Below are 27,914 nucleotides of genomic sequence, written 5' to 3' on the forward strand. Positions count from 1 at the left end.
ATTGTAGTCCAAAACATCTAGAGGGCCGAAGTTTGGGGGTGCCTGCCCTAAGCTATAGCTTGTTTAGCGGCTTGTTTAGCTTATACGTAAATGCCGGCCATGTTCCTGTGCCATGAGGTTCCAGGGTGGGTTAATAATAATTTAAGAATAAGCTGTCTGCGTCCATATCAACCTGAAAACACCTGATTCCATCTGCTCTCAGATCATAAGAGCAGCCTGCCAGGATCAGGCCAATGTCAAATCCACTCCAGCATCCAACCATGGTGGGAAACATGCAAGTAGGATCTGATCCTGCCCCGATCCTGAGGTTTCCACCGACTGGTTTTCAGAAGAATTGTGCTAATAATCTCCCTCCATGAATTTGTCCAATACTCTTTTGAAGCCAACCAGATTGGGGGCCCTCAGTGCCTCCTGTGGGAGGGAGTTCCACAGATTAATTAACTATCCGCTGCATGAAGGACGTGTGTCTTGCTAGTACCAGTTAGCCCTGCGGCATCCATTATTTCCCATCCAAGTACTATTTTGCTGCCTTTTAAATCCCCGCCTGCCTGTATCCTTTGGGGAGCTGCAGTTTCGGGAGAACTTTTCCCCGAGGTCCTGTCTTGACCAGGAACAACCCTGCGGCAGCTCTGAGCTCCTTAACACTTTCGGAGCAAGGAAATGTTTCCTGTGGCCTGTTTTTGCTGTTTGTGCAGAAACACGTGGCTATGGGTTCAGACATGCAACAGGCAGCGAGATGGCTTTGTGGGAATCGCGCGCGCAACTCTGCAAGCTTGGGCTTGGGGTGCGAAAAAGCTCTCCAGGTGAGCACCTGAGCACCTGCATCCTCATTCAAGGGTGGTCGGGCGTGAAATGCACTTCCCACCGTCTCAACCCATCTCGCAATTTCTCCTGAAATTGCAGACAGCTTAGGAAGCGCACCTCCTTGCATGCAGGCTGCATGCATGTGAAAAAAAAATCAGGTTGCAACTTTATGCATCAAATCTGCCTTTCAAGGTGACTCAGAGGCCTGTAGATTTTTGGAAAAATGGAAGTGGAAATGCAAAAATTTTTTAAAAAATTGACGGTTCTATGAGCCTATTAAACAGCAGCTGCATCTAGAGTTATGTCATTGGGTGCCATCTAATTTTGGAAGTTAAGCAGGATCAGGCCTGGATGGGAGACCACCTGGAAATGTCATGTATGGTGGGATTCTTGCTTTTGCTCCCATTGATTGTCACTTCGACTTTCCCATCTCAGAGTTCAGGAACCATCTCTTTTTTCCAAAACCCAAAGACTGTTCTGACACCTTAAAAGGGAGATTTGATGCAGATTTTTCACACGCATGAATTTCCCCTTGGGGTCGTGGCGTGTCACTGGCTGCAATTTCAGGGGAAATTGTGACACGGAAGAGAGAGCATTTCCCAGCCACTTCTGCATCAAATGTGCCTTTCAAGGCAAAAGCCCGTGGACTTTGATAAAGATGGGATTCCTCGGTCTGAGTTGCAAAAGGGGCAATGCAAAAAATGCCTACCGCACCCAGTATTCCCAGGCGGTCTCCCATCCAAGTACTAACCGGGCCTGACCCTGCTTAACTTCCGAGATCGGACGGGATCGGGTGCTTTCAGGGTAGTGTGGCTGTAGGCAGCAAATGAGCTTTCAATGGCCCTTTTCTAGTCCTGACTCCGCCTTTGCAAGAGTTTGCATCCCACCCAGCTCTTTTTCCCCGTGCTCCGGCTGCCTCCCAGTGCTGCCTGCCCGGGGAGAATTGCATCTCCTTTGTTTTCTCTCCCTCCAAATCTTTCTCTCCTTCCAAATCTTGCAGGCAGGAAAGGGCTGGGACCTGCAACCGGGGCTATGCAGCAGCGAATGCCTTTCCTCCGGAATTGCAACCGTGCAAGAGCTGCAAAAAAAAAACACCGCTATTTTATTTTATTATTTTGCGCTCCGCTCTGGCGTGGGTTGCAGTGGTCAGAGAAGTGGGACGAGCCTGTGCTCTCCTCGCTCCTGCCGGCAGGTGGCGCTGCCCTGCCATCCCTCAGAAAAAAACGGCGCGCGGACGAGACAGCTACCACAAGAGTAAGCGCCCGGCGACGCGGCCTGCTTGCGCACGCGCGTCCATTAAGCGCGCCCTGTCCGGAGCAGCTCTGCGGCTCTCCTCCCGGAATGAGGCGCAGAAGTTCCGCGGTCGGGCGCAATCGGCTCTTTCTCCCGGCAGCCTCGTTCTGAAATCTCAGCTGAAGACAGAGTTAACCCCATCCTCCCCGGCGTGCACTGAAGAGCTGGGGATTGCAGAAGCCCTGGGATGAATACTGTACTGTACTGGGGCGGGGGAGAGATCCTGCAATATTTTTAATTGAGGGGAGCAAACTAGGAGGCTTTGGTGATTGCTGGAGAAGGGAAGGCAGAGGAGCAGGGGCCGCTGAAAAAGTTGGCAACCTATTTTTTGGGAATATTTTTATTAATTTTCCAAAAATAACAAAAATAAAACAACACAACAATACAAATTCAAAACCAAACCAAAAGATTGACTTCCCCTAGTCCCTTCCTTGGTTCCATTATTTATCAACATACCACATGCCCATTGTAAATTTAAAAAACCATTAAAATTACTTATTGTCCATTCATAATAAAATTACAAGTAGTTCTAGAACCCTGCTAATGTATTAACTTGTGTACATTGCTTCTGTATAAATGCAATAAAGTCATTCCAATCTTCTTTAAATTCATTGTCGTCTCTTCCTTCTAGTCTCATTGTCAATTTTGCCATTTCAGCATGTTCCTTTAACTTGCCAATCTTCTTTGGAAAAAGTTGGCAGCGCCTTTTTTTTTTGCACCTACTATTGCATCCCCGCTATCCATGGGGGCTTTGCATTTGCCCCAAAACTGCCATCATTTATTTGTTTATTTGCAATAGACCCTCCCCGAGGCGACTTAACTTTATGAAAAGGATAACCAGAAGAAGGATATAACTAGGGTTGCCAGACTCAATAGAGGACAGGACTTCTGTGCCTTTAATTGCCCTGCTCTCTCTTGAATCTGGAAACCTTAAAGAGAAACCAGCAGACCCTTTCTTTAATTTCCAAGCAAAGGGTCTGCTGGTTTCTCTTTAAGGTTTCCAGACTCAAAAGAGAGCAGGGCAATTAAAGGCACAGGAGTCCTGCCCTCTATTGAGTCTGGCAACCCTAGATATAACGGCGAAGATTTTTAAGCAATTTGAGCATTAGGGGCGCAGCTGTATGGTTTTTATAAAGTTTAAGGTGACACAAGTCTCTTTGTTTTGTATAAGACTCTTGCGACACCTTAAAGGCTCAGGCGTTGGTTGTAGTGGCGCAAGCTTTCGGGGACCACAGTCCTCCTCATCAGACTTTTGGAGGCATTAAACTCAGTTGCACTGACAGAAGAAGAAGAAGAAGAAGAAGAAGAAGAAGAAGAAGAAGAAGAAGAAGAAGAAGAAGAAGAAGAAGAAGAAGAAGGGACCCAAGGTTAAAAATCCTAAGCCATTTGTGCAAAGCTAGATGCAATTTATTAATTTTATAATAACAAAAAAATAAAAGAACATCATCATCAAAAATTTAAATCATACATCTTAATTGACTTCCCTCCACTCCCCCTCCCCGTTCCATTATTATTATATACTTATTCATGCACGTCCGTAAAATCTTATATTCTTAACCGTCCAATTTTGAAACCTTATTCATGTTGTTACAAGTGACCTTTAGAAGTTCAACTAATGTAAAAACCTGTACATAAAGCTTGCAAAGTATGCATTAAACATTTCCTCATTTAAGAAAAACAAAAAATCCTTTTTCTTTCTTGGGTTTTGCAAAATGTCTTTTGATCAGTGCACGTGCAAGCGCTAGAGCTTCTTTTTTGCATGAACTTACATCTGTTTTTGAGTTTTGTTTTGTTTTTGGAGTGGCAAGCAGTTAATTCAATAGGAAGCAGAGGTGGCTCTTGCACCCCCTTTGGCTAAGCCAATGGGGTTTAGGGAACAGCCAACACTCCCTCAATATCCCGCCCCCCCCATGTCATATGACCTCAGCCCTGATCAGCCACCAGCTGTCTCTGTGCTGCAAAAGTGGACTTTACCCAAACTTAAGAGCAGCTGGATCTGAGCGAAAGCAACTCTGCTAAGAGGTACACTTATTCTTTCCAAATTAAGATTCCATTCCGTTTCCTTAAGTGTATCGAGACAGGCCGGCAGGCAAAAAGGAAACCTTCCATTTCTCTTGTTGCAGACGGATATATTTCCCTTCCCTTTCCATCCAGCCTCAAATGCAAAATTGTCTGTTCCCCTGAAGTAGCCAATAATACTATTGTGTTGTGCGGCTGTTCTCTTGGCCTCTGTGCTTTCAAGATCCCTTCCTCTCCTTTGCACTGGGGTTCAGAGAACAGGACCGGCAGGAGAGTTTTCCAATAAGATTTTTGTGTCTTCTCAAAGCTCAGTGATAATACGGATGCATCCCTTGTCTCCCGGGGAGGAGGGGAGGAGTTGGTGGGCACCCAACATAATTATAATTATAATTTTATTATTTATAGCACACCCATCTGGCTGGGTTGCCCAGTGGCTAATAGGCTACATTGGGCAAAAGGTTCCTGCACTGTCTCAGGGTTGCATTAGATCAGGCATCCCCAACCTTCGGCCCTCCAGATGTTTTGGACTACAATTCCCATCATCCCTGACCACTGGTCCTGTTAGCTAGGGATCATGGGAGTTGTAGGCCAAAACATCTGGAGGGCCGCAGGTTGGGGGTGCCTGCATTAGATCATGGGTAGGCAAACTGAGGTCCACGGGCTGGATCAGGCCCAATTGCCTTCTGGATCTGGCTCACGGACAGTCCAGGAATCACCGTGTGAATCACCACACGTGGGTTGCGTTCTTTTCCTCTCCTTCATGCGGCGGCGGCAGCGGCGCCTCCTCCCGTCCTCCTCTTCTGATCATAGAATCGTAGAGTTGGAAGGGACCCCCCAGGGTCATCTAGTCCAACCCCCCTGGAAGGCAGGAATAGGCAGCTGTCCCAAATGGGGATCAAACCTGCAACCTTGCCATTATCGGCACCACGCTCTAACCGGCTGAGCTATGCAGGCTGATTCTGCTGAACTACAACTCCCATCATCCCTGACCACTAGCCATGCCTGCTAGGGCTGATGGGAGTTGTAGTTCCACATCAGCTGGCAGGTCAACGGTTCCCTGCTCTGGTCTTAAGCATCCCTTGTGCCATTTGTGTGGGTCTCCTGCCAAGTTTCTCCTCCTGACAGATGTGGACTGGGAGACCCGTGGGAGAGCTGCCGAGCCCAGCGTTCACCGTGGACCTGGATACGGCGAAGAGGAACGCCGAGCGGATGAGGGATCGCTGCAAGGCCCTGGGCGTGGTCTTGAGGCCCCACATGAAAACCCACAAAACGCTGTAAGTAGCGCCATATTGGAAGAATAAATTGCAGGTGGGGGGAGAGAGAGAGATGACATTACCATCTTGCTTGCAATTTGGCAGGTCTAGTACAGTGGCCCCTTGGTTCTCAAACGCCTTGGTACTCAAACAACTTGGAACCCAAACACTGCAAACCCGGAAGTAAGTGTTCCGGTTTGCAAACTTTTTTCAGAAACCGAACGTGCTCCGTCTTTGAGTGTTATGGCGCTCGGTTTGCGACCTTTTCGGGTTACGAAGCGCGATCCGGAATGGATCGTGTTCGTAACCCGAGGTACTACTGTACATTGTTTATTGCTTTCATTTTATAGATCAATGGTCTCGTTGGATTGTAAAATTCATGTTACATTTCTGTTTTAGGGGTTGTTTTTAAAAATCTGGAATGGATTAATCCGTTTTGCATTACAGCACGTGCCTTGGTTTAGGAACGCTTTGGTTTTAGAATGGACTTCCGGAACGAATTAAGCTTGAGAACCAAGGTACCACTGTAAATCAAATTCCAAATCCTGAAAAAGGACCCGGATATCGAAATCCCGCACCTATGGCTTGAAATCTGCTCCAAACTTCCACTTCCTAGCTATCATAATTTGTGCAGCTGTCAATAAATTTGTGAGCAAGTCCTTCATTGCCTGCGAACCTTCCACCCCATCGTAAATTGATAATAATGCTACCTCTGGACTTTCGGTCAGCTTTAACCCGGTGATTTCTGTTATCTCGTTAAACACCCTTTGCCAGAGAAAAAAACTAAAGAAACAAATTAATCAAATCCCAGTAATTTGTTTCCTCAGTTGTTTTAATTCTATTAGAGTTTAGTTATCTTATTCACGAAGGTCTTTTGTATGTTTTTAGTCCTCCGTATTTTATCTGTGGGGAATTCTCAATTTGTCTAAGCCGCCTTCAGTCCCAGTACAGGGGAAAAGGTGGGACATAAATCGCAGAATCATAGAATTGTAGAGTTGGAAGGGGACCCCGAGGGTCATCTAGTCCAACCCCTGCAATGCAAGAATCTCAGCTAAAGACTCAGCTAACACTCAAAACGGAAGTGTGGCACTCAAAACGGAAGCGTTGGACCCAAAACAGAGCACGTTCAGCTTCTGAAAAAAGTTCGCAAACCAGAACACTTTCTTCCGGGTTTGCAGTATTTGGTTTCCAAGTTGTTTGAGTACCAAGGCGTTTGAGAACCAAGGTACCACTGTACTTTAAATTGTAAAATTATAGGGGGGGAAATGAATACAGTGGTGCCTCACTAGACGAATTTAAGTCGTCCTGCGAGTCGCTTCGTATAGCGAAAAATTCGTTTTGCGAAGCGGCTCCCATAGGAACGCATTGAAGTGCGGCTTCCCATAGGGTGCCTTGCAAGACGAAAAAATTCGTCTTGCGAGGCACCCTATGGGACGAAAAAAAATCGTCTTGCGAAGCGCACCATAGGAAACTTCGTCTTGCGAGTCTCCATTGAAATCGACAAAAAAAAGTCTCATACAGGGTTTACAAACCATGTGATAAGAAGATCTCTGTACGAGGTGTGGGAAAGAAATAAAATGCTGTTGGAGACTAAAAAACCATGGTGGGTTTCACCAGTAGAGGTATTAACAGTCAAGAAAGTAAATATGGAGGGGAGGTGGGCCACGTACGAGGAAATCTTGACAAGGACTGAAAAAGGATGGAGATTAAAACCCTATGAAGAAATTAAAGGAGTTTTAACAGGATGGATACAATACCATCAAATAAATGATGTTCTTAGGGAAGATAGGAAAATAGGTTTTGAGGACAAAAGGTCCAAATTCCAAATAGAAGTGCTAGAAGGCAAAACAAAGCTTCTGTATGATTTGTTGTTAGAGTGGTATACAAAAGATGAGTTGACAAAAGAAGTGATGATTAAATGGGCAAAGGATTTTGGGCATAATATTGAATATGATGCGTGGTTGAAATTATGGAATCAAACTTTAAGATTTACAGCATGTACTGCTTTGAAAGAAAATGTATATAAGATGATGTATAGATGGTATTTAACACCAGTTAAATTAGCTAAAATGTATAGAATGAGTGACAAAACTTGCTGGAAATGTAAAGAGAGAGATGGTGAATTTTATCATATGTGGTGGACATGCGATAAGGTAAAAAGATTTTGGGAGATGCTTTATAATGAATTGAAAAAGATGTTTAGATACACTTTTCCAAAAAAACCGGAAGCATTTTTGTTAGGAATAATAGGAGGAGAGATTAGAAAAGAAGATCAAGTATTGTTTATGTATGCGACAACCGCGGCTAGGACATTGTTAGCTCAAAAATGGAAATTACAGGAATTACCAACAATTGAGGAGTGGCAGACAAAAATGATGGACTATGCTGAACTTGCTAGGTTGACTTGCAAGATCCGCGACCAAGGTGAGACGAGGTTTCAAAAAGACTATGTGGACTATATGGAGAAAAACTGTAGATCTTTAAAAACACTTGCAGGATTGAAATAAATCCTACGAACTGACTAAAAAAGTCAAAAAGGAACTACAAAAATGGAGTTAACAAGAAACCCGCATGAAGGGAGGGGGGGGAAGTCACAGCTCGGCAGAGCAAGATGTAAGATGAAAATATAAGATGTTTTGTATAAAAGATTGTTTTTTTTAATTTTAATTTGATAAATTGGAAAATGGAATAAAATTTATTTTTTTAAAAAAAGAAATCGCAAAACGCTTTCGTTTTGCGAGTTTTCCGACTTGTGAGGCATTCGTCTAGCGAGGTACCACTGTATATATAATAATCGTAATTGTGTTCTTCCCTCAGGGAGGGCGGACGTCTCATGACCGGGGGCACCCTGAGGAAGATTGTGGTGTCCACGTTGGCCGAGGGCCGCTTCTTTGCCGACGGCGGCTTTGACGACATCCTCTACGCCTACCCTCTGCCTTTTGACAAGGTGGAAGAGTGTGCCGCCTTGGCAGAGAGGCTGGATGTCTTCCATGTCCTCGTGGACAGCCACGCGGCGCTGTCCCTCCTGAAGAAGAGACCCTTGCGCCGCGGGAAACGCTGGAAAGTGTGGCTGAAGATCGACTGCGAGAACCACCGAGGTACCGCGGGCTCTTGCCGGGCACAGGCCAGCACCCACTCTGCCAGGGTGGCCAGCTCAGGGCATCTCATTTTGGGGGGCAAAACTTAATACTACTGTACAAGCTTTGGGACAAGCTTTAGCCACTTTGGGTGGCTTCCAACAAAAACAGGGGCGTAGCCAGGATGAAAATCAGGGGGGGAGGGGCGGGGAGCAAGGGGCGGGGCCAAGGGGCGGGGGCGGGGCCACATCGGAGCAGCCCGAAATCGGGCTGCTCCGACTCCCTCCTCCCCCTCCGCGATAGGAAGGGACGAGGGGGAGCCAGGATCAGCCCGAAATCGGGCTGCTCCGATCCCCTCCTCCCCCTCTGCAATCGCTGGGGCAGGTGGAGGGAAAGCCCCAGAGCCGCGCAAAGCGGTTGCCTGGCTTTCCCTCCGCCCGCCCCACAGCCAGCCGGCTAGAAGGGACATCTCCCTTCTCCCTTGCTGGCTGTGGGGCGGAGGGAGGGAAAGCCAGCCAAACGCTTTGCGCGGCTCTGGTGCTTTCCCGCCGCCCGCCCCACAGCCAGCCAGGGAGAAGGGAGACGGCACCGGGCGGGCAGTGGGGCAGGCTGGCCAGTGGCCCTGCTTCTAGGGGGGGGCAATTGCCCCCTCCTGCCCCCCTGCCTACGCCCATGAACAAAAAAATTAAAAATACATTAAAACAGGGCTTAGTTTTTTCACACATGGTTTCCCCCCGTTTTGGCTCTATTTCTGTTAAATAAATCATGACACGGAGTAATATATCATGTGCCGTTGCTCATCTGGGGTTGTATTTACCTAATTTTAAGACCTGCTAAAGGAACAAGTGGTTGTTAATCATGTTCCGATCTGATGCAACCGCAGAATGCAAAGGTGGAGCGCTTTCTTTTTCCCACGACTGTATTAACGAAACCGAAATATCTTTTGAATTCTCCAGTCGTGTCGCAACTTTCTAGCACCCCTCTTGTTTTTGGAAGTCGGAAGTCGAACAATTCAGCACCCTTTTCATGCAGCAAATAGCTCAGTCCATGAGTAGGCAAACCAAGGCCCGGGGGGCTGGATCCGGCCCAATCGCCTTCTAAATCCGGCCCACGGACGGTCCGGGAATCAGCGTGTTTTTACATGAGTAGAATGTGTCCTTTTATTTAAAATGCATCTCTGGGTTATTTGTGGGGGCATAGGAATTCGTTCATTATTATTATTATTATTCCAAAATATAGTCCGGCCCCCCACAAGGTCTGAGGGACAGTGGACCGGCCCCCTGCGGAAAAGGTTTGCTGACCCCTGCCTCAGTCGGAGTTTCTTAATCTCAGGCTTGTGTGGGTTCGAGCCCCATGTTGGGCGAAACATCCTTGCATTGCTGGGGGGAGGGACTAGATGACCCTCCCTTCCAGCGGAGCCCGGGGGCTTGATGCGGGGCATGGAGACAAGGGGCGGAGCCACCAGCTTCCTCCTCCTTGCTGCCGCTTGTGGAACTCAGCCGGGAGGAGGATGGAAGCAAACATGGAACGGACTTGGCCCCATCGGCCATTGGCAGCAACTCCTGCAGTCGTTGGCTCTGTGGCGCCCCCTACTGCTGGCTTTTCTGCTTTCCGCCCTATCAGGTCCCAGTGGGCACCAGCCAGAAAACTTGTGTTCTGTACCTCTCCCATCTCTTTTTCTCCGCTTTAATTCCAGCCGGCCTGTGGCATTCCGACCCCGCTGCCCTCGAGCTCGCCAAGGCCATCGCGGAAGGGGCCACCGAACTGGTGGGGATATACGCGCACTGCGGCAACTCCTACGGCTGCCACGGAGCGTCTGAAATCCAGGCCGTGGCTCGCACCACCACTGCGTTGACCCTGAAGTTCATGGACCAGTGAGTGCTTTTAAGCCTTCAATTGCTTGCAGGATATATTTATTGATTCGCTGCTTTAGAATCATAGAATCCTAGAGTTGGAAGAGACCACAAGGGCCATTCAGTCCAACCCCCTGCCAAGCAGGAAACACCATCAAAGCATTCTTGACATATGCTTGTCAAGCCTCTGCTTAAAGACCTCCAAAGAAGGAGACTCCACCACACTCCTTGGTAGCAAGTTCCACTGTTGAACAGCTCTTACTGTCAGGAAGTTCTTCCTAATGTTTAGGTGGAATCTTCTTTCTTGAAGTTAAATATCCCACCTTTCCCCCTCCGAGGACCTCAAGGCAGCGTACACTGTTTATTTAGCCCCCACAACAACCCTGTGAGGTGGGTCAAACTGAGGCGCAGCGGCTGGCCCAAGGTCACCCAGTGAGCTTCAGCACTGAAGGAGGATTCGAACCCAAGCCTGATACACCTCTGCCACTCTGGCTTTGAGCCACTAGGAGCTGCCCTGGCTGAGTCAGCCCCCCAACCCCGTCATGCCCTAGTTTCACAGAGCAAGGGGCACACAGCTGGCCAGATCTGGAGCAGGCAGACAAGGGGGCCCAGGATCCGGTCCAATACAGGCCAGCAGGCATGACAAGGCAGCCGGAGCCTGTGATCCTATAGAATCATAGAATTGTAGAGTTAGCAATCCCAGCCTTAGGCTGCATTCCACACGTTAACCCCTCTTCGTTTGCATTTCTTAACACAAGTGTGGCTACAAATAGCTCAGTTGGCAGAGCGTGAGGCTCTTAATCTCAGGGTCACGGGTTTGAACCCGTGTTGGGCAAGGAGACTATATGACCCTCTGGTTGGTTCCCTGTAGAATTCTGTGTACAGTATTTTTATATTTAAAAAATAGGTGCATTTTTGTGTGCTCCCCCCACGTGGCCACTAGGGGGCAGTGGGCTCTCAGCATCAAAGGTCCCTATGGTCTATAGCAAAAATAACTAAATCCGTTTTTGTTTTCATTATGTATTTTGTGTTTCTTATATTGTATTTTATGCTGTAAACCACACTGAGATCTACAGGTATAGGTTGGTATACAAATTTAACAAATAATAATAATACGGCTTAACAGATATCGTTGTTTCCATACAATATTCCCTTAGCAATTTGACTTCCCGTTGTTAACTACCATGATGTTTCTGTTCAAATCCTTTCTCTTAAATGTAATACTTATTAACATATATCATTGCGTTCCTTTATCGTTCTCGTTCCTTTGCCTATATTTCCCGTCCTGCCTGCAATTTCCTTTGGCTGTAATATTTTCCCAGATAATCTGAAAAGATCTTCTACTTGTCCACAAACGTTTTTGTCTTTTGGGTCTCTTATTTTCGCCGTCTATTTCGCCGTCTCCATACAGTCCCATAGTTTCAAAGTGCATTCCTCTTTTGTCGGAACGTCTTCCAATGTCCTCTCCCTCTCCCTCTCTTTGCGAGTGTATGAGAAGCTTTCCTGTTTTATTGGGGCAAATTCCTCTCAGATGTTTCCATGGAGGTTCAAATTAGTTGCAGGCAGGAAGTGGCACACAGTTTAGGGGCAGGAGGAGGGATGGGGGGAGAGGAGAATAAAACCGGGGGGTGGGGTGGGGTGGAGGCACAATACTTTCCAGGCCAGGCCTTTAAATCACCCACATGCAAAGCAGACGAGAAAGAGGGGGGTTCGCCAGAGAGACCACCGGGCTCCAAAAGGCACCTCCTTTCCCAGCTTTTGGAAGTTCAGAGCCTTTTATGTGAGCCTTGATGTGATGGGAACTCAAACTCGGAGCAATCAGGTGGGACAGCCTACCCTCCAACATTTCTCCGATGAAAACAGGGGCGTCCCGTTCCATAACAATAATTTTTGCTATTTATACCCCACGCCTCTTACTGGGTTGCCCCGGTAAGCTTCTGACATATATAAAAACATAATTAAACATTTAAAAAACCCCAAAACTTCCCCATACAGGATTGCCTTCAGACGGCTCAGGTGTCGAATAACTCCATACCCTCCAACATTTCTCCGATGAAATTTTTTGTTGTTGTTTAGTCGGTTAGTCGTGTCCGACTCTTCATGACCCCATGGACCAGAGCACGCCAGGCACTCCTGTCTTCCACTGCCTCCCGCAGTTTGGTCAAACTCATGTTCGTAGCTTCGAGAACATTGTCCAACCATCTCGTCCTCTCTCGTCCCCTTCTCCTTGTGCCCTCAATCTTTCCCAGCATCAGGGTCTTTTCCAGGGAGTCTTCTCTTCTTCTCATGAGGTGGCCAAAGTCTTGGAGCCTCAGCTTCAGGATCTGTCCTTCCAGTGAGCACTCAGGGCTGATCTCCTTCAGAATGGATAAGTTTGATCTTCTTGCAGTCCATGGGACTCTCAAGAGTCTGCTCCAGCACCATAATTCAAAAGCATCCATTCTTCGGCGATCAGCCTTCTTTATGGTCCAGCTCTCACTTCCATACATCACTACTGGGAAAACCATAGCTTTAACTATACAGACCTTTGTCGGCAAGGTGATGTCTCTGCTTTTTAAGATGCTGTCTAGGTTTGTCATTGCTTTTCTCCCAAGAAGCAGGCGTCTTTTAATTTCGTGACTGCTGTCACCATCTCTCCCCATGGTCATCTCTGCATCTTGTGGCAGCGAGTCCCACGGGTTAATCCTTGCTCTGCCCAATGCCGGGTTGGCACCTTTAACATTGTTAGACTCCTATCACTCTAACTGGAAAGTCTCCCTGTTCGAAAAGATAAGAAGCCTGGGATTCTCTCCGCAGATCTTGATTGCGGCAGGATACGAGAGAGCCAGGACTATAATTCGCCAGCGTATCTGGGACGTAGAATTGCAAAATGAGCGAAATGATCAAACATTCAGCAATAAGGGACTATGGGAGAGGTTTCTCTCCAGCTAACTATCTGCCAGGACTTCAGATACCCAAATACAGACGGTCTTTTACCCTCGTCAGATTCAATGTTCTCCCTTCTGCCTTATTGCAGGGCAGATTTGAGGGTAAACCATATACAGCACGGGTCTGCCCTTGTGGCTCGATGGAAGTAGAAACTGCTTCACATGTACTATTACGTTGTCGTTTTTATGAGGATATACGTTTGACTTTTATTACACCTGTTTTGCAAAAGTCCATGAAAGAATCCGAACACCATAGTTTAAAACTACTGCTAGAGGACAAGAATCCCAAGACTGCATTAAATGTAGCCAAATTCTGTGTGTCCGCAATCGATCGCAGGAAGCAAGTGGTATCCCATAATGATCAAACCCCTAAATGTTAACTACAGGGGGTACGCTAATAATTAATTTTAAATTTTTATATTAAAATCCTTGTTATATTCACACTGTCCTTCGTATTTTTGATATGTTTTATGATCTGTGATATTGTGCGTGTTGATGCTGGTCTGCGACCGTATTAATAAATTCATTCATTCATTCATTCACCTGCCTCCGACTGTGGAGGCAACGCACAGCCATTGTGGCTAGTAGCCATCAATCACCCTCTCCCCGGGGTCATCTCTGCATCTTGTGGCAGCGAGTCCCACGGGTTAATCCTTGCTCTGCCCAACGCTCGCCTCCCATCCTGATGTGATCTCCGTGACATCTCTCCCCCCCCCCCCCCGCTTATGGGTCAGACGACTCCTGTACACAAACCAACTGCACTTGATGTCCTCCCCCAGTTAAAAGGGCCATAAATGCCGATCTCTGCCTTGCTTTTATGATGCACCCGGCTAATATTATGCGGTGTCGTCCCCCCCCCCCCTTAGTTTCAGATGAGGGCCTTTGAAGCTACCTCTTCTTCAAAGGCCCGCACAAAAGTTGTGGCTGATGTTTGCCAATGCAACTTGCAAACAACCCCCCCCCATGCCAGATCTCCAGTTCACACCCAGGAGAGAATGGCTGGGGAGGTTTAGCACATGGCTGTGAAAGGGGGGGGTGGAGCACTTTTTTGCATTGGGGGGAAGCGTACCCTCTAACATTTCTCCGATGAAAACAGGGTCGTCCCCTTCCACAATGATTATTTTTGCTATTTATACACCACACGTCTTATTGGGTTGCCCCAGCCGCTCTGGGCAGCTTCCAACAGATATATAAAAACATAATTAAACGTTTAAAAAACCCCCAAACTTCCCCATACAGGATTGCCTTCAGGCAGCTCGGGGGTCGGATAATTCCATACCCTCCAACTTTTCTCTGATGAAAATGTTGTTGTTGTTGAGTCGTTTAGTTGTGTCCGACTCTTCGTGACCCCATGGACCATAGCACGCCAGGCACTCCTGTCTTCCACTGCCTCCCGCAGTTTGGTCAGACTCATGTTCGTAGCTTCGAGAACACTGTCCAACCATCTCGTCCTCTGTCGTCCCCTTCTCCTAGTGCCCTCCATCTTTCCCAGAATCAGGGTCTTTTCCAGGGAGTCTTCTCTTCTTCTCATGAGGTGGCCAAAGTATTGGAGCCTCAGCTTCACGATCTGTCCTTCCAGTGAGCACTCAGGGCTGATTTCCTTCAGAATTGAGAGGTTTGATCTTCTTGCAGTCCATGGGACTCTCAAGAGTCTCCTCCAGCACCATAATTCAAAAGCATAAATCCTTCGGCGATCAGCCTTCTTTATGGTCCGGCTCTCGCTTCCATACATCACTACTGGGAAAACCATAGTTTAACTATACGGATCTTTGTCGGCTAGGTGATGTCTCTGCTTTTTAAGATGCTGTCTAGGTTTGCCATTGCTTTTCTCCCAAGAAGCAGGCGTCTTTAAATTTCATGACTGCTGTCACCATCTGCAGTGATCAAGGAGCCCAGGAAAGTAAACTCTCTCACTGCCTCCATTTCTTCCCCTTCTATTTGCCAGGAGGTGATGGGAGCAGTGGCTATGAAAATAGGGACGTCCTAAGGGAAAGCGGGACATTCCGGGATCAAATCAGAAATTGGGACAGCTTCTCTAAATCAGGGGCGTCCCTGGGGAAATAGGGACACTTGGACAGTCGGGCGTGTGGGGGGGCTGCCAATATTAGGAAGAATCGTCAGAGCTTCCCAGAGCAGATGCTTGAACTGTGTGTTTAATTGGAAAGCCCTAAACACTTTTGCTTGCTGGTTCCAGAAACCAGGCACCTTCTGTCTTGTTTCCCATAAGGGAGCGGGGGAAAGAGCAGCTTTTTATCACTTTATAGCATTATATTCATAAATGAAATAAATAATAATGACAACCATATGTTCAGGCTGCCCTTGAATGCTAGCTCCCAAGAAAGTGGGTGCCATAAACTGCGATGTTTGGAATCAACGCAGAAATCCGTAGCGTGGTCAGAACCCGCAAATCTCCCATTAGAATGTAAGAAGAGGCTGCTTGCTGGATGAGGCCAATAGCCCATCTAGTCCAGCATCCTGGTCTCACAAGGGCCAGCCATGGGCCTGTGGGAAACCAGCAAGCAGGATTTGAACACAAGAGCATTTCTCCCCTCCTTAGGGTTTCCAGAAAGTGATTTTTGGGAGCGTTGCTGTGGAGGCAGAGAACAGCCATCAATAGTCCTCTCCTGCTCCCTGAATTTGTCAAATCCTCTTTTAAAGCCATCCAAGTTGGTGGCCATGCCTGCCTCTTGTGGCAGGGAGTTCCATAGTTTCACTCTGTGCAGAGCGAAGAATTGCTTTTTTTTTCATCCGTCCTGAATCTTCCAATATTCGCCTTCATTGAGGACTGGATTCTTGGTTTGCTCAAACACAGGCATTCTGTGCCGGGTGTCATATATTCAGAAGACCAGCTCCCTGCCTTACAAGCCTTTTCCCACCTGGCACAAAAGCTCCTGGGCTGGGGTGGTTTTTTTTGTATCTTTGTTCTAGCTCTTGTTGTGATCTGTGTGGAAATGGTTCCGTTTGGTTGTGCATTTCTAAAAAACAATGTTTTATTTAGCTCCAATGGTGCAGAATGAGACTTTTCATTTCAGGGTTGTGGGTTCGAGTCCCACCTTGGGCAAAAGTTTCCTGCACTGCAAGGGGTTGGACGAGATGACCCCCCCAGGGGTGCCTTCCAACTCTGCAATTCCATTTCTAACTTTGTGGTGCTGTAATTACGTGCTTTTTCCATGTCGTAAGCCGCCTTGATCACGGTCTGAACTGCGGAAAGGCCGGGATACAAATAAAAAAATATGTGTGCATGCATGCCTGTTGCTCATGATTCTATCCAATTCTGCAGAGTGCAGAGTGTTTGAGGACCGGGGCATTCGCAGGGAAACCGAAATGCTTGTTTACAAAGCTATTGTACTACCAACCTTACTGTATGCTTGTGAAACATGGACCACTTATAAACGCCATCTCCAACTCCTCAAATGATTCCATCAACGGTGTCTCCGAAAAAATTTACACATTGCTTGGGAAGACAGGGGAACTAATACCAGTGTACTGGAAGAAGCAAAGATCACCAGTGTTGAAGCAATGATTCTTCAACATCAACTTCGTTGTACTGGTCATGTTGTGCGGATGCCTGATGATCGTCTACCAAAGCAACTACTCTATTCCAAAATTTAAAATGAAAGGCGTAATGCTGGTGGTCAACAAAAGAGGTTTAAAGACTGTCTCAAGGCAAATCTTTAAAAATGTAGTATAAACAGCTGGGAAACAATGGCCTGCAAGCTCTCCAACTGGAGAACAGCCTTTACCAAAAGTGTCATGGGTTTTGAAGACGCTCGAACTCAGGACGCAAGGGAGAAACGGTGCTTAGAGGAAGGCACGCTTGGCAAACCCTCACCATGATCAACTCCCACCCAGAAACCAATGTCCCCACTGTGGAAAGACGTGCAGATCCAGAATTGGCCTCCACAGTCATTAATGCATTCATTGTCAAAACCGTGTTTATGGAAGACAATCTTACGTGGCTACGCCAAAGAAGAAGTTGCTCACGATTCTATCCAATTGCAGTCCTGCAGGTTTGGAAGCACAGAGAGATTCAAACGGGGATTATTTTGCCTGCTGAAGTCCCCCCCCCAAAAAAAAGTTTTGTTGTTAACACCGCCCCAGAGTGTTTGAACATAACCAGCAGCAGTATTGGGCCACGTCACCGAGTCCTCTGGTGGGAGGCGTGGAGAGAACGCAGGCTGTTTGTTTTCTGCACATACAGGGTCTGTCTGGAGAGGAGGGGGGTGGACACAGATAAGACCCACTCCTGCGCTTGCTGCGGTGAGACCACATCAGAGTTAATTTTAGCCCAGCCTGGCGTGTGCTGAGCTTCCCCTCCTGCCTCTCTGTTGCTCCTCGGTCGCTGACCCTCTCTCCGTCCAGTAAAGAATGTTTGCCACATGCTCCTCTCGAAATCCTCTCCCTTCCCAGGCCCAGGCTGGCTTCAGGATGGGGTGGAGGGGAGCAAAAGGAGTCAATAGGAGTATAGCATCTAGATCAAGGGAAGTAATAGTACCACTGTATTCTGCTCTGGTCAGACCTCACCTGGAGTACTGTGTCCAGTTCTGGGCACCACAGTTCAAGAAGGATACTGACAAGCTGGAACGTGTCCAGAGGAGGGCAACCAAAATGGTCAAAGGCCTGGAAACGATGCCTTATGAGGAACGGCTTAGGGAGCTGGGTATGTTTAGCCTGGAGAAGAGAAGGTGAAGGGGTGATATGATAGCCATGTTCAAATATATAAAAACGATGTCATATAGAGGAGGGAGAAAGGTTGTTTTCTGCTGCTCCAGAGAAGCGGACACGGAGCAATGGATTCAAACTACAAGAAAGAAGATTCCACCTCAACATTAGGAAGAACTTCCTGACAGTAAGAGCTGTTCGGCTGTGGGATTTGCTACCAAGGAGTGTGGTGGAGTCTCCTTCTTTGGAGGTCTTTAAGCAGAGGCTTGACAGGCATATGTCAAGAATGCTTTGATGGTGTTTCCTGCTTGGCAGGGGGTTGGACTGGATGGCCCTTGTGGTCTCTTCCAACTCTATGATTCTATGATTCTAGGGCCTTTCTGCAGTGGCTCCGTCTGCAGAATGCTTTCCCCAGGGAAGTTTGCCTGGCGCCCTCATTATACACCTTTAGGTACCAGGCAAAAACGTTCCTTTTTAACCAGGCCTTTGGTTGACCTGATTGATATCCAACACCCTTTTAGAATGTGGCTCTTTGGGGAGGGGGGGTGTTATTGGGTTATTGTCTTTGGTTTGATTTTATATGTTATGGTCTTGTTTGTGAACCACCATGAGACCTCCGGGTATAAGGCGGCATATAAATTGGATAAATAAAAAAAATTATTATTATTATTTCACGTAGCCGCTTGCTCGCCCTTTCTCTAAAAACTCCCAAACACTGCGTCTTTTCTTCCCAGGGGAGTCTCTCCATCCCTTTGGTCATTTGCCTTGGCCTTTTCTGAACTTTCCCAAACTGCCCAATATTATTTTAGTTGCTCTTTATTTTAGGGCTGGGAACCAACCTGTTGGAGAGCAGCCTGCCTCTTCAGACTCTTCACACTCTGCAAAGGGGACGTCCTGGCACTTTAAAGGACTCTCCTGACACCCTTGCAGAAAGTATAAAAGGTGCCTAAAGGAGGGAAGGGAAATGTTTTTGGCATCCTAAGGAGACTTCAGCTGGGAGCCTGGAGAGAATCAACAGGAGCCAGCTCTGGGAGTGACAGGCAATAAACAAGGTCTGCCGTTCTGGGAAGGGAGACAGAGCCATCTCCCTGGCCCCACAGCACCCCTATCTCCCAACAGCTCCTTTTGGGCACAGACCAGCAGACAAATTGCATTATCACAATTTTCGCCTGTTTCACGCAGTTAGCCTTTCCTGCCTTTCCCAGGTACCGGGTCTGGTTATTTTTCTTTGAGAGGCAATGGGGGTGGGGTGGGGATTAAGCGGGGCGTAACTCGGAATGCTACAAAGCAGGGGTGGGTGACCCCTTTTTTGGCTCAAGGGCCGCGCTGCCTCTTAGCAAACAATCCTAGAAAAGGATCTAGGAGTCTTGGTAGACCACAAACTTGACATGAGTCAACAGTGTGATGCAGCAGCTAAAAAAAGCCAATGCAATTCTGGGCTGCATCAATAGGAGTATAGCATCTAGATCAAGGGAAGTAATAGTACCACTGTATTCTGCTCTGGTCAGACCTCACCTGGAATACTGTGTCCAGTTCTGGGCACCACAGTTCAAGAAGGATACTGACAAGAAGGATACTGACAATTGTTCTGTTCATTTGTGCGTTTGACCAGTGTTGTGTGGAGGGAAATGCAACCACCGGGCATTTTCAGCCATGTTTTCATTATATGGGAAATCTCTAGGATCATAGGGTACACCTCTCTGGTAGTGATGTCACAGGAAGAGGGGGCTGCACCCCCTTGTGACATCACAAGGAGTCCGTAGCCAACGGCCACAGCTGGGAAAACATCTGCACAGCCCTCCCAGGCCTCACAATGGGGGGGTCACCTCATTTTAATAACTGCTGAGTTGCCCACCCCCATTGTGAGGCCAGGGAGGGCTGTGCAGATGTTTCCCCAGCTGTGGCCGTTGGCTACAGACTCCCTATGATGTCATAGACATCTACCAACTCCCTGCGATGTCACAAACGGACATGGCGAATGAGGGGAAAGAGGCAGTTTCTGGTGGGGGGGAGCAGCCCTGGGAGTTGGGGGGCAGGCAGGGCCAGCTGGGGACACAGAAACAAATTGCCAACATTTTGTGCCCTCTGGGCTCCTGGGCTCATCCCATCTGCACAGCTGCCAAGAAAATAAAACAAAATAACTGGTTTTGCCTCCCTACCACTTATAAGGGTTTTCAGGGGGTTTAAACACTGCCTGCCTTTAGAAGAAGGAGCCCCCGGTGCACTGCAGAGGATTACGTGAACCACAAAGACCTGAGTTCGAATCTCACATCCATATGCAAATTCAATGAGGGGTCAAGGGGAAGGAGAGATGGTCTTTCTTCAACTCGATTGAATGTCAACATCAATTGGACGCACACAAAATGACCACTGCCTGTATTCCGTGCTTTGAGGAGTCTGAAATTAAAATGATTGCAATATTAGGGAATATTTATAGAATTTGGCATGTTTATAGCAGTGCGACCGAAGTATAACCCGCTGAGTCAGTGAATTCTGGGGTTTAATCAAGTTGTTTAAAACTGTTTCTAATGCTGTGGTTTAATGCCGCTACCCTCCCTGGGACCTTAGGGTAAGGAATATGACAACAACAACAACAACAACAACAACAACAACAACAACAACAACAACAACAACAACAACAACAACCAATACTAATTATAATAATATCAATAACATTCGATGGCAATGTAATAAACATTCCATTTCTTGACATGAACATTCAGTTTATAAATACAATAAGCGTTCAATTTATTACATTTGGTTTTTTTATTTTGCCAAATCATTTTTATTCGTTTTACAATAATTATTAATTTCCTTTACATTTTCCTTCCTTATATTAAACATTTTGGCTAAAAGCCTGACTTCCTTCAACCCTTCCTTATGGTTTTCTTACTATTATTTCTATATTTTCATTATTTAACCATTGCTTAAAATTATAACATCTTAATCCATCTCTAAAAAATCCTTATACAGTATACACTGATTTTTATAATTTAACTTACAAAGCTTCTTGCAATCCTAGCAACGTATTTAATTGACTGCAATTGTCTTTCAAACATTCTGCAAATTTGGTCCAGTTCAATTTATTACATTTGTAGGCTGCTCTTCGTATACAGACCTCAGGGTAGCTCACGGCATAACTAACCTGGGGTCTGCCAGATGTTCAGCTGGGAGGGGCAGATGGGAGTCGTAGTCCAGAACATCTGGGCAGCCCCAGGTCGGCAAAGGCCGTCGGAATTCTTTGCTCTGAAATTCCAGGCTATTCAGCACCCACCACCCAGAGCAGGGCTTCCTGAAACTTGGATGTCCAGCTGTTTTGGGACTACAAATCCCATCACCCCGAACCAGTGGTCCGGGACGATGGGAGTTGTAGCCCCATCATTCTCAGGCTGCGGCGGGCTGGTGCTGACCTAATGCTGCGTCGTGAATGCATGGCTAAGGTGGCGAGATTCGAATGCAGGACCTCCCGTATCGCTTCCCCTTCTGCTTCCCCAGGTTTTACGAGGGCCCATTTAACCTTTCCCCATCTCTTCCAGGCTGAAAGAGGCTGGGGTGGCCTGCTCCCTCTGCAGTATTGGCTCCACTCCGTCCTGCAGCCGCCCAGTTCCTGAGATGGCCCAGCTCAGCGAAGTCCACCCTGGGAACTTTCTCTTTTATGGTAAGCTGTGTGTGGGATGCATGGAGTATTAGGGGAGGGGGCGGTACCTCTGGATGGGGGACACATCCTGCTCCTTCTGGGGCACTCGGTCTACCTTTGGTCCCTACCCAGCGGCCAGCTCTCACCTGCGACAGTGGCCACACCTGGGAAACGGCTTCAACTGGCCGGCTAAACCAGGTGAGGGTTGCTGATGGGTCTTAATCTATGTTTACCAGATTTCCGCCCCCTATTAATCCAGGGATACTTAAAAAAATATAAAAGGATGTCATAGAGGAGGGAGAAAGGTTGTTTTCTGTTGCTACAGAGAATCGGACACGGATCAATGGATTCAAACTACAAGAAAGAAGATGCCACCTAAACATTAGGAAGAACTTCCTGACAGTAAGAGCTGTCCGGCAGTGGAATTTGCTACCAAGGAGTGTGGTGGAGTCTCCTTCTTTGGAGGTCTTTAAGCAGAGGCTTGACAGGCATATGTCAAGAATGCTTTGATGGCGTTTCCTGCTTGGCAGGGGGTTGGACTGGATGGCCCTTGTGGTCTCTCCCAACTCTATGATTCTATGAAAAACAGCACGGCGCCAGTCCTTTCGTCAAAAGCAGCCTGTTCCCCAAAACCTGTTGGAACCAGAAGGTATTCGCCTGCCGGCGGAACGACATCGAAGAGAGAGCCAGTCTAACTTCCCTAGGCAAGGAGTTCCAAAGTTTTCCTGGGAGGAGCCACCACCGGGAAGGCCCTGCCCACCAAGCATGCCAGGGAGGGGGGCAGGGCTGAGAGATGGGCCTCCCCTGAAGATCTCAAAGCTCAGGCAGGAATAGATCGCTTGGACCAAAGCCATTATGGTAGCACCAGCTGCACGAAGAACACCAGGCTAGCCAGGCTCTGGCTTGCAGCAGCTCTCCAAGCCCCCTCTGCCTGAGACGGCTGCTCTGTGGAAGCTCCCGAGATCCGTTTTTCTAACTGAAGACGCCACGGGCGACTCTGCCAGTGTGCTCTGCATGCAGAAAAGGTTCCCATTGAAAAAGGCAGATGGAAAAAGTTAAGAATGGCATGCCAGCCCCACCTTTTCGCTGGAAAGAAAGATCCACCAAAATGGGAAGTTTTCTCCCTCCCTCCCACTCGCTTCCCCCCCCCCATAATTTATGTAGATTTACTCCTCCGTTTCCAGTAACACTTTCCATGTGTTCATTCCAAAGCATGCTGGCGGGGAGGGATGGTGGGGGAATCTTTCCTCCGCGGGGAAATAATAAAACAGACCGACCTATCCGGGAGGCCCCTTGAGCTGGCATCATTTGGCACAGTGTCACAAGAGGGGCACAGTGTCTGAGAGGGGTCCCCGGGGGTCCATATTGCCACTGCGTACTGTGCAGGAATCTCAAGATTTGTAGCGTTGGGAGGGGCCCCCCAAAGGCCATCCAGTCCAACCCACTGTGATGCAGGAATCGCCGCAAAGCAATCCCCGGCAGGTGGCCATCCGACCGCTGGTTTAAATACCCCCCAAGGGAGAAAAGCCCACCATCTCCCAAGGTGGTCTGTCGAACGGCTCTCGCCATCAGAACGTTCTTGCTCACGTTCTGTCAGAATCTCCTTCCTTGTAACTTGAAGCCATGGGTTCGAGTTCCACCTCCAGAGCAGGAGAAAGCAAGCTTGCTCCACCTTCCATGTCACAGCCCTTGAGATATTTGAAGGTGGCTCTCGGATCTCCTCTCAGTCTCCCCTTTTCCGGGCTAAACATCCCCAGCTCCTTCAACCGTTCCTCATCAGGCTCGGTTTCCAGACCCTTGGTCATCTTGGTCACCCACCTCTGCACACCTTCCAGCTTGTCAACATCCTTCTTGAATCGTGGTGCCCGGAATTGGACACAGGACTCCAGATGTGGTCTGACCAAGGCAGAAGAGAGCAGGACTTTGACTTTCCTTGATCTGAGCGATTTAACCAATCTCTTTTCACAGAGATCTCGGTGGTCACTATTACCTACGGCCCCGTCCGCCACTGGCCTATGACCCTCTGAATCTTGCCCAGGACGGAATGCATCCCTCGGGCCCTCCGTCTCCCAGCAGCGGGACCTTTTCTGTGGTGGCCCCTGGAACGATTTCGTTTGAATTGGTTTATGTGAGAATCTCCCCCAGTGACTCCCCCTCCCTCTCTCCCTTCCAGATGCCCAGCAGATGATGATCGGCTCCTGCCAGCTGGAGGACATCGCTGTCCGGGTCTTGACCAGGGTGATTGGCCACTACCCACACCGCAACCAGATGTTGGTGGACTGCGGTTGGACCGGCCTGAGCCTCCACAGCCTGGGGCAGCTGCCGACAGGCTACGCCCTGGTGGAAGGCCATCCCAACCTCAAGTAAGTGGAGCTGGCTTACGGCTTCCATTGGTGCTGTTGATCCTGGCCTTGTCAACAACTTAAAGGAACACCCTCCAAAATTTGGCTTTCCTACAAGGGGCCTTGCAGGATCTGACCAAAGGCCCATCTAGGCGTGAATCCTGACTTTGGGAAGCCCAGAATGTGGGCAATAGCCTACTGCTGTCGTATGTCTCCCCAGCAAACTGTCTCAGAGCTTATCCTCACAGCGCCCCACAATTTTTTCCATTTGTCCCACGATCTCGATAACCCACGAATTTGCTCCTGAATCGTAACAAACGTCAAACTGCAGGAAACGTTTGTTCCGATTTGGCAGTAAATCGTAGGTTTTCTAGGGAATCCCCCCCCCAAATAAATGTCTACCATTTCGCCTTTGACTCGCCTTTTCTCTAGTCTAAACGAAAAAGTCCGAAACACTGTGCCTGGGAGTCTCTCCACCCCCTCGATAATTTTGGCGGTCATTTCTGAACCTTTTTCCAATTCAACCATCTCCTCCTTGAGGTGAGGCGGCCGTAAATGTACACTGTCCTCCCAAATGCGGTTGGCACCTTACGGGTGCCATGTCTGCCTCACACCCATGAGATGGCTATTTTCGTGCAGCAGCATCTACCCCCCGGAACTCCCTGCCTCTTGACTTCCCTGTTCTCTTTGCGGCGCCGGCCTGACATTCATAGGCAACCTGGGGGGGGGAGGGGGGTCCTGTGGGGGGTGGCAGAGACTCCGAAGCAAATCCCAACGGGCTTACAGATCCCTCTTCTCCCTCTGCAGGTTGGTAGGGATGACCCAGGAACACGGCAGAATCGAACCCGTGGCTGGCAAGCTGGATTTTGCTCAGTTCCCGCTGGGCAGCCTCCTGGCGCTGATCCCTTATCACGTAAGTACGGCTTGTGCACTGGAGAGCATTTGCGCACTGAGACACGGGCGTGCCTTCAGCCTCGCTGGAGGGAAGAGCGCCCCTGCCCATGTTCAGAGTGCCGTTCCCTCTGTGCCTCTGTGCGGGGGGGGGGGGGGGTGTCTTCCCTCCTGATCCTCTGTCTCTCTTGCACACGCACACAACTCTTTTTTTTTGGGAGGGGGGATAATTTTTATTGAGTTTTACAGATTTTATCATCATCGCAATCAACATTATTTCAAAAACAAAATAGGATATAAATCCCCAACTCCCCTCAGCCCCCCATGTCTTTCCTCAACTTCCTTTGCTGGTTCTTTGAATGTTTGCATCCCCTGCTTGTTTTATTTTAGCTTAATATTCAGTCTTTAACTTAAATATTACTACATTTTTCACATTTCCTCTTGTGCTTTATTATTTTCCAATTTTTACATCTTAATTTCTATGTTGTTAATTGTAAGTGCTTACTGAAACCCTGCTGGTGAGTCTACATCTTTACGGTTTTTCTGTAGGTACAACATAAATGCATAGAATGTCATAGAATCACAGAACTGTAGAGTTGGAAGGGACCCTGAGGATCATCTAGTCCAACCCGCCTTGCAATGCAGGAATATGCAGCTGTCCCATACAGGGATCGAACCTGCAACCTTGGCATGATCAGCACCACATTCTAACCCACTGAGCTATCCAGTGACTCAGTGTTCCATCTTTTTAAAAATCTCTATTGTCCTTATCCTGCGGGGGGCGCTGTGGGTTAAACCACAGAGCCTAGGGCTTGCCGATCAGGAGGTCGGCGGTTCGAATCCCCGTAACGGGGTGAGCTCCCATTGCTCGGTCCCAGCTCCTGCCTACCTAGCAGTTCGAAAGCATGTCAAAGTGCAAGTAGATAAATAGGTACCGCTACAGCGGGAAGGTAATCAGCGTTTCCATGCGCTGCTCTGGTTCACCAGAAGCGGCTTTGTCATGCTGGCCACATGACCTGGAAGCTGTCTGTGGACAAACACAGGCTCCCTTGGCCTATAGAGCAAGATGAGCGCCGCAACCCCAGAGTCGTACGCAACTGGACCTAATGGTCAGGGGTCCCTTTACCTTTACCTTTACCTATTGTCCTTATCCAGGGTTCAGCAACCTTTTTCAGCTGTGGGCCGGTCCACCGTCGCTCAGACCATGTGGTGGGCCAGACTATATTTTAAGGGGGGGGGTGAACGAATTCCTATGCCCCACAAATAACCCAGAGATGCATTTTAAATAAAAGGACACATTCTGCTCATGTAAAAACACACTGATTCCCGGACCGTCTGCGGGCCGGATTGAGAAGGCGATTGGGCCGCATCCTGCCCTTAGGTTGCCTACCCCCTGCCCTTAAGTTTTGCACTTTCAGCATATTCCATCAGTTTTTCTGGCCAGTCTTCTTCCATTGGAGTCTTGTCATCTTTCGTTGGGGGCTAGAAAAATCCTAGCCGCTGTTGTCGCACACATAAATAACTTCTTCTGTTCTTTTGGCAAGTCTTGATCTGTAATGCCTAACAAAAAAGGCTTCTGGCTTTTTAACAAGCACACAACTCTTGGTGCTCCCTCTGTCTCCCCGACAGGCCTGCGCCACCGCTGCCATGCACCCTGTCTACTACGTCCACAGCGAGGGACGTGTGGTCGCTACCTGGAAGCCGGTCAGAGGCTGGTAGGAAGACGAGGAGGTGAGCAAAGACTCGCGAGCCGGAAGAGAGATGGGAACTGCCTTTTATGATCCGCAAGGTGTGCAAGGTGCCTTTCGAACTCGGGCCTCACGGGACGAGTTCAGTAAAACTATGAAGCTTTTTTCCATTCCTCGTGGGAAATCTGCAGCAGTTGGGGGTGAGCTGGCAGGGCGGGTTTGATGTAAATCGAATTGATTTAAATCACGATTTTAAATCACTAGTCAGTACGACTTGATTTAAATCTTTTCTTTTTACAGAAAGACTCATTCTTGCTGGTATCATCTTAATTCAGTCACACCTCAGGTTACGAACGCTGCGGTTTGCGCGTTTGTGGACCGCACCAAACCCGGAAGTACTGGAACGGGTTACTTCCGGGTTTTGGCGATCGCGCATGCGCAGAAGCACAAAATGATGTCACGCGCATGCGCAGAAGCGCCAAATCACATCACGCGCGTGTGCAGACGCAGTGCTTCAGGCTACGAACGCTGCGGGTTGCAAATGTGCCTCCCACATGTTCGCAACCGGAGGTATGACTGTCTCGACAGCCAGATGAATTTTCAGACTAGTTTTTACAGTTATATCAAAATCTACTGATTTCAGTTATACTATTAGAAATACACAGGCAGATAATTATTAAATTATGGTGAGGTTTAACTGTTTTTATTTGGACAACTTTGCTGCTGTACTTTATTGGAAGGAGAAAAATAATCATTTTGTTAATGACAATTTAAACAATTTATTTAACTAAAACAATAACATTGTAGCATGTGTATCCATGTTTGTTAACTGAAGTGGTTAAACAATTTTTAAAAAATTAGACTGGGTTTTATCACACATGAAAAACTTAAAACAAATCCTTATTTCCTGATGAATAGCCTTTGGACTAGAATGTAACTTCAATAGGAAACTATCTTTAGAAATATTTTTCCTCCAAAAGCATTTTATTTTAAAAAATCTGATTCAAATAAAAAAAATCTGATTTAATTTTTTAAAAATCTGATTTTGCGGGGTTTTATATTTTTTTAAAAACATTGATTTTTATCCACCCTCTTAGCTGGGCAGCCAGACACATCTCTTAAGTCGGTGAGCAGCTACACTATGGAACTCACTGCCTATTGACACCTTTGCAACATAGTTTTCCCCTGCTGAAAACATTTTTTTGTTATGCAAGCCTGCCCAGACCCCTAGATGGTGATAGGTTTTAATCTCCTTTCAGCCCGCTGTTCATTGTAATGATTTTTTAAAATGTTTTTAATGCCTCATTTTAAACTTTTCTTACGGATGATTCTAATGTAGTGAATCACTTAGAGGTTTGATTACAAATAGGCAAGATGCAGATTTTGTTAAATGAATAAGTGAGATGAACATGACCACTCTTGTAAAAGGATCAGAACAAATGATCAATAAAGAGCGGCTAGAATCTAA

General features: G+C 47.6%; 1 protein-coding gene and 1 non-coding gene across 2 annotated transcripts; one reads left to right on the plus strand and one right to left on the minus strand.

Moving 5' to 3' along the window:
- Positions 1 to 1,506: 1,506 nt before the first annotated feature.
- Positions 1,507 to 1,625, minus strand: LOC118092395 (5S ribosomal RNA). The gene has a single exon (XR_004693513.2). It is a non-coding gene; the product is annotated as a 5S ribosomal RNA (ribosomal RNA).
- Positions 1,626 to 4,002: 2,377 nt separating this feature from the next.
- LOC118092346 (D-serine dehydratase) lies at positions 4,003 to 27,914 on the plus strand. Its single transcript, XM_035130296.3, has 8 exons — positions 4,003 to 4,119; positions 5,242 to 5,390; positions 8,187 to 8,467; positions 10,143 to 10,320; positions 21,425 to 21,546; positions 23,699 to 23,888; positions 24,675 to 24,780; positions 26,388 to 27,914. Exons 2-8 carry the CDS (start codon positions 5,242 to 5,244, stop codon positions 26,475 to 26,477), a joined length of 1,116 nt encoding a protein of 371 aa, XP_034986187.2. The 5' UTR covers positions 4,003 to 4,119; the 3' UTR covers positions 26,478 to 27,914.

Source organism: Zootoca vivipara, chromosome 11 (assembly GCF_965207765.1).
Source record: "Zootoca vivipara chromosome 11, rZooViv2.hap1.1, whole genome shotgun sequence".
Taxonomy (NCBI): Eukaryota; Metazoa; Chordata; class Lepidosauria; order Squamata; family Lacertidae; genus Zootoca; species Zootoca vivipara.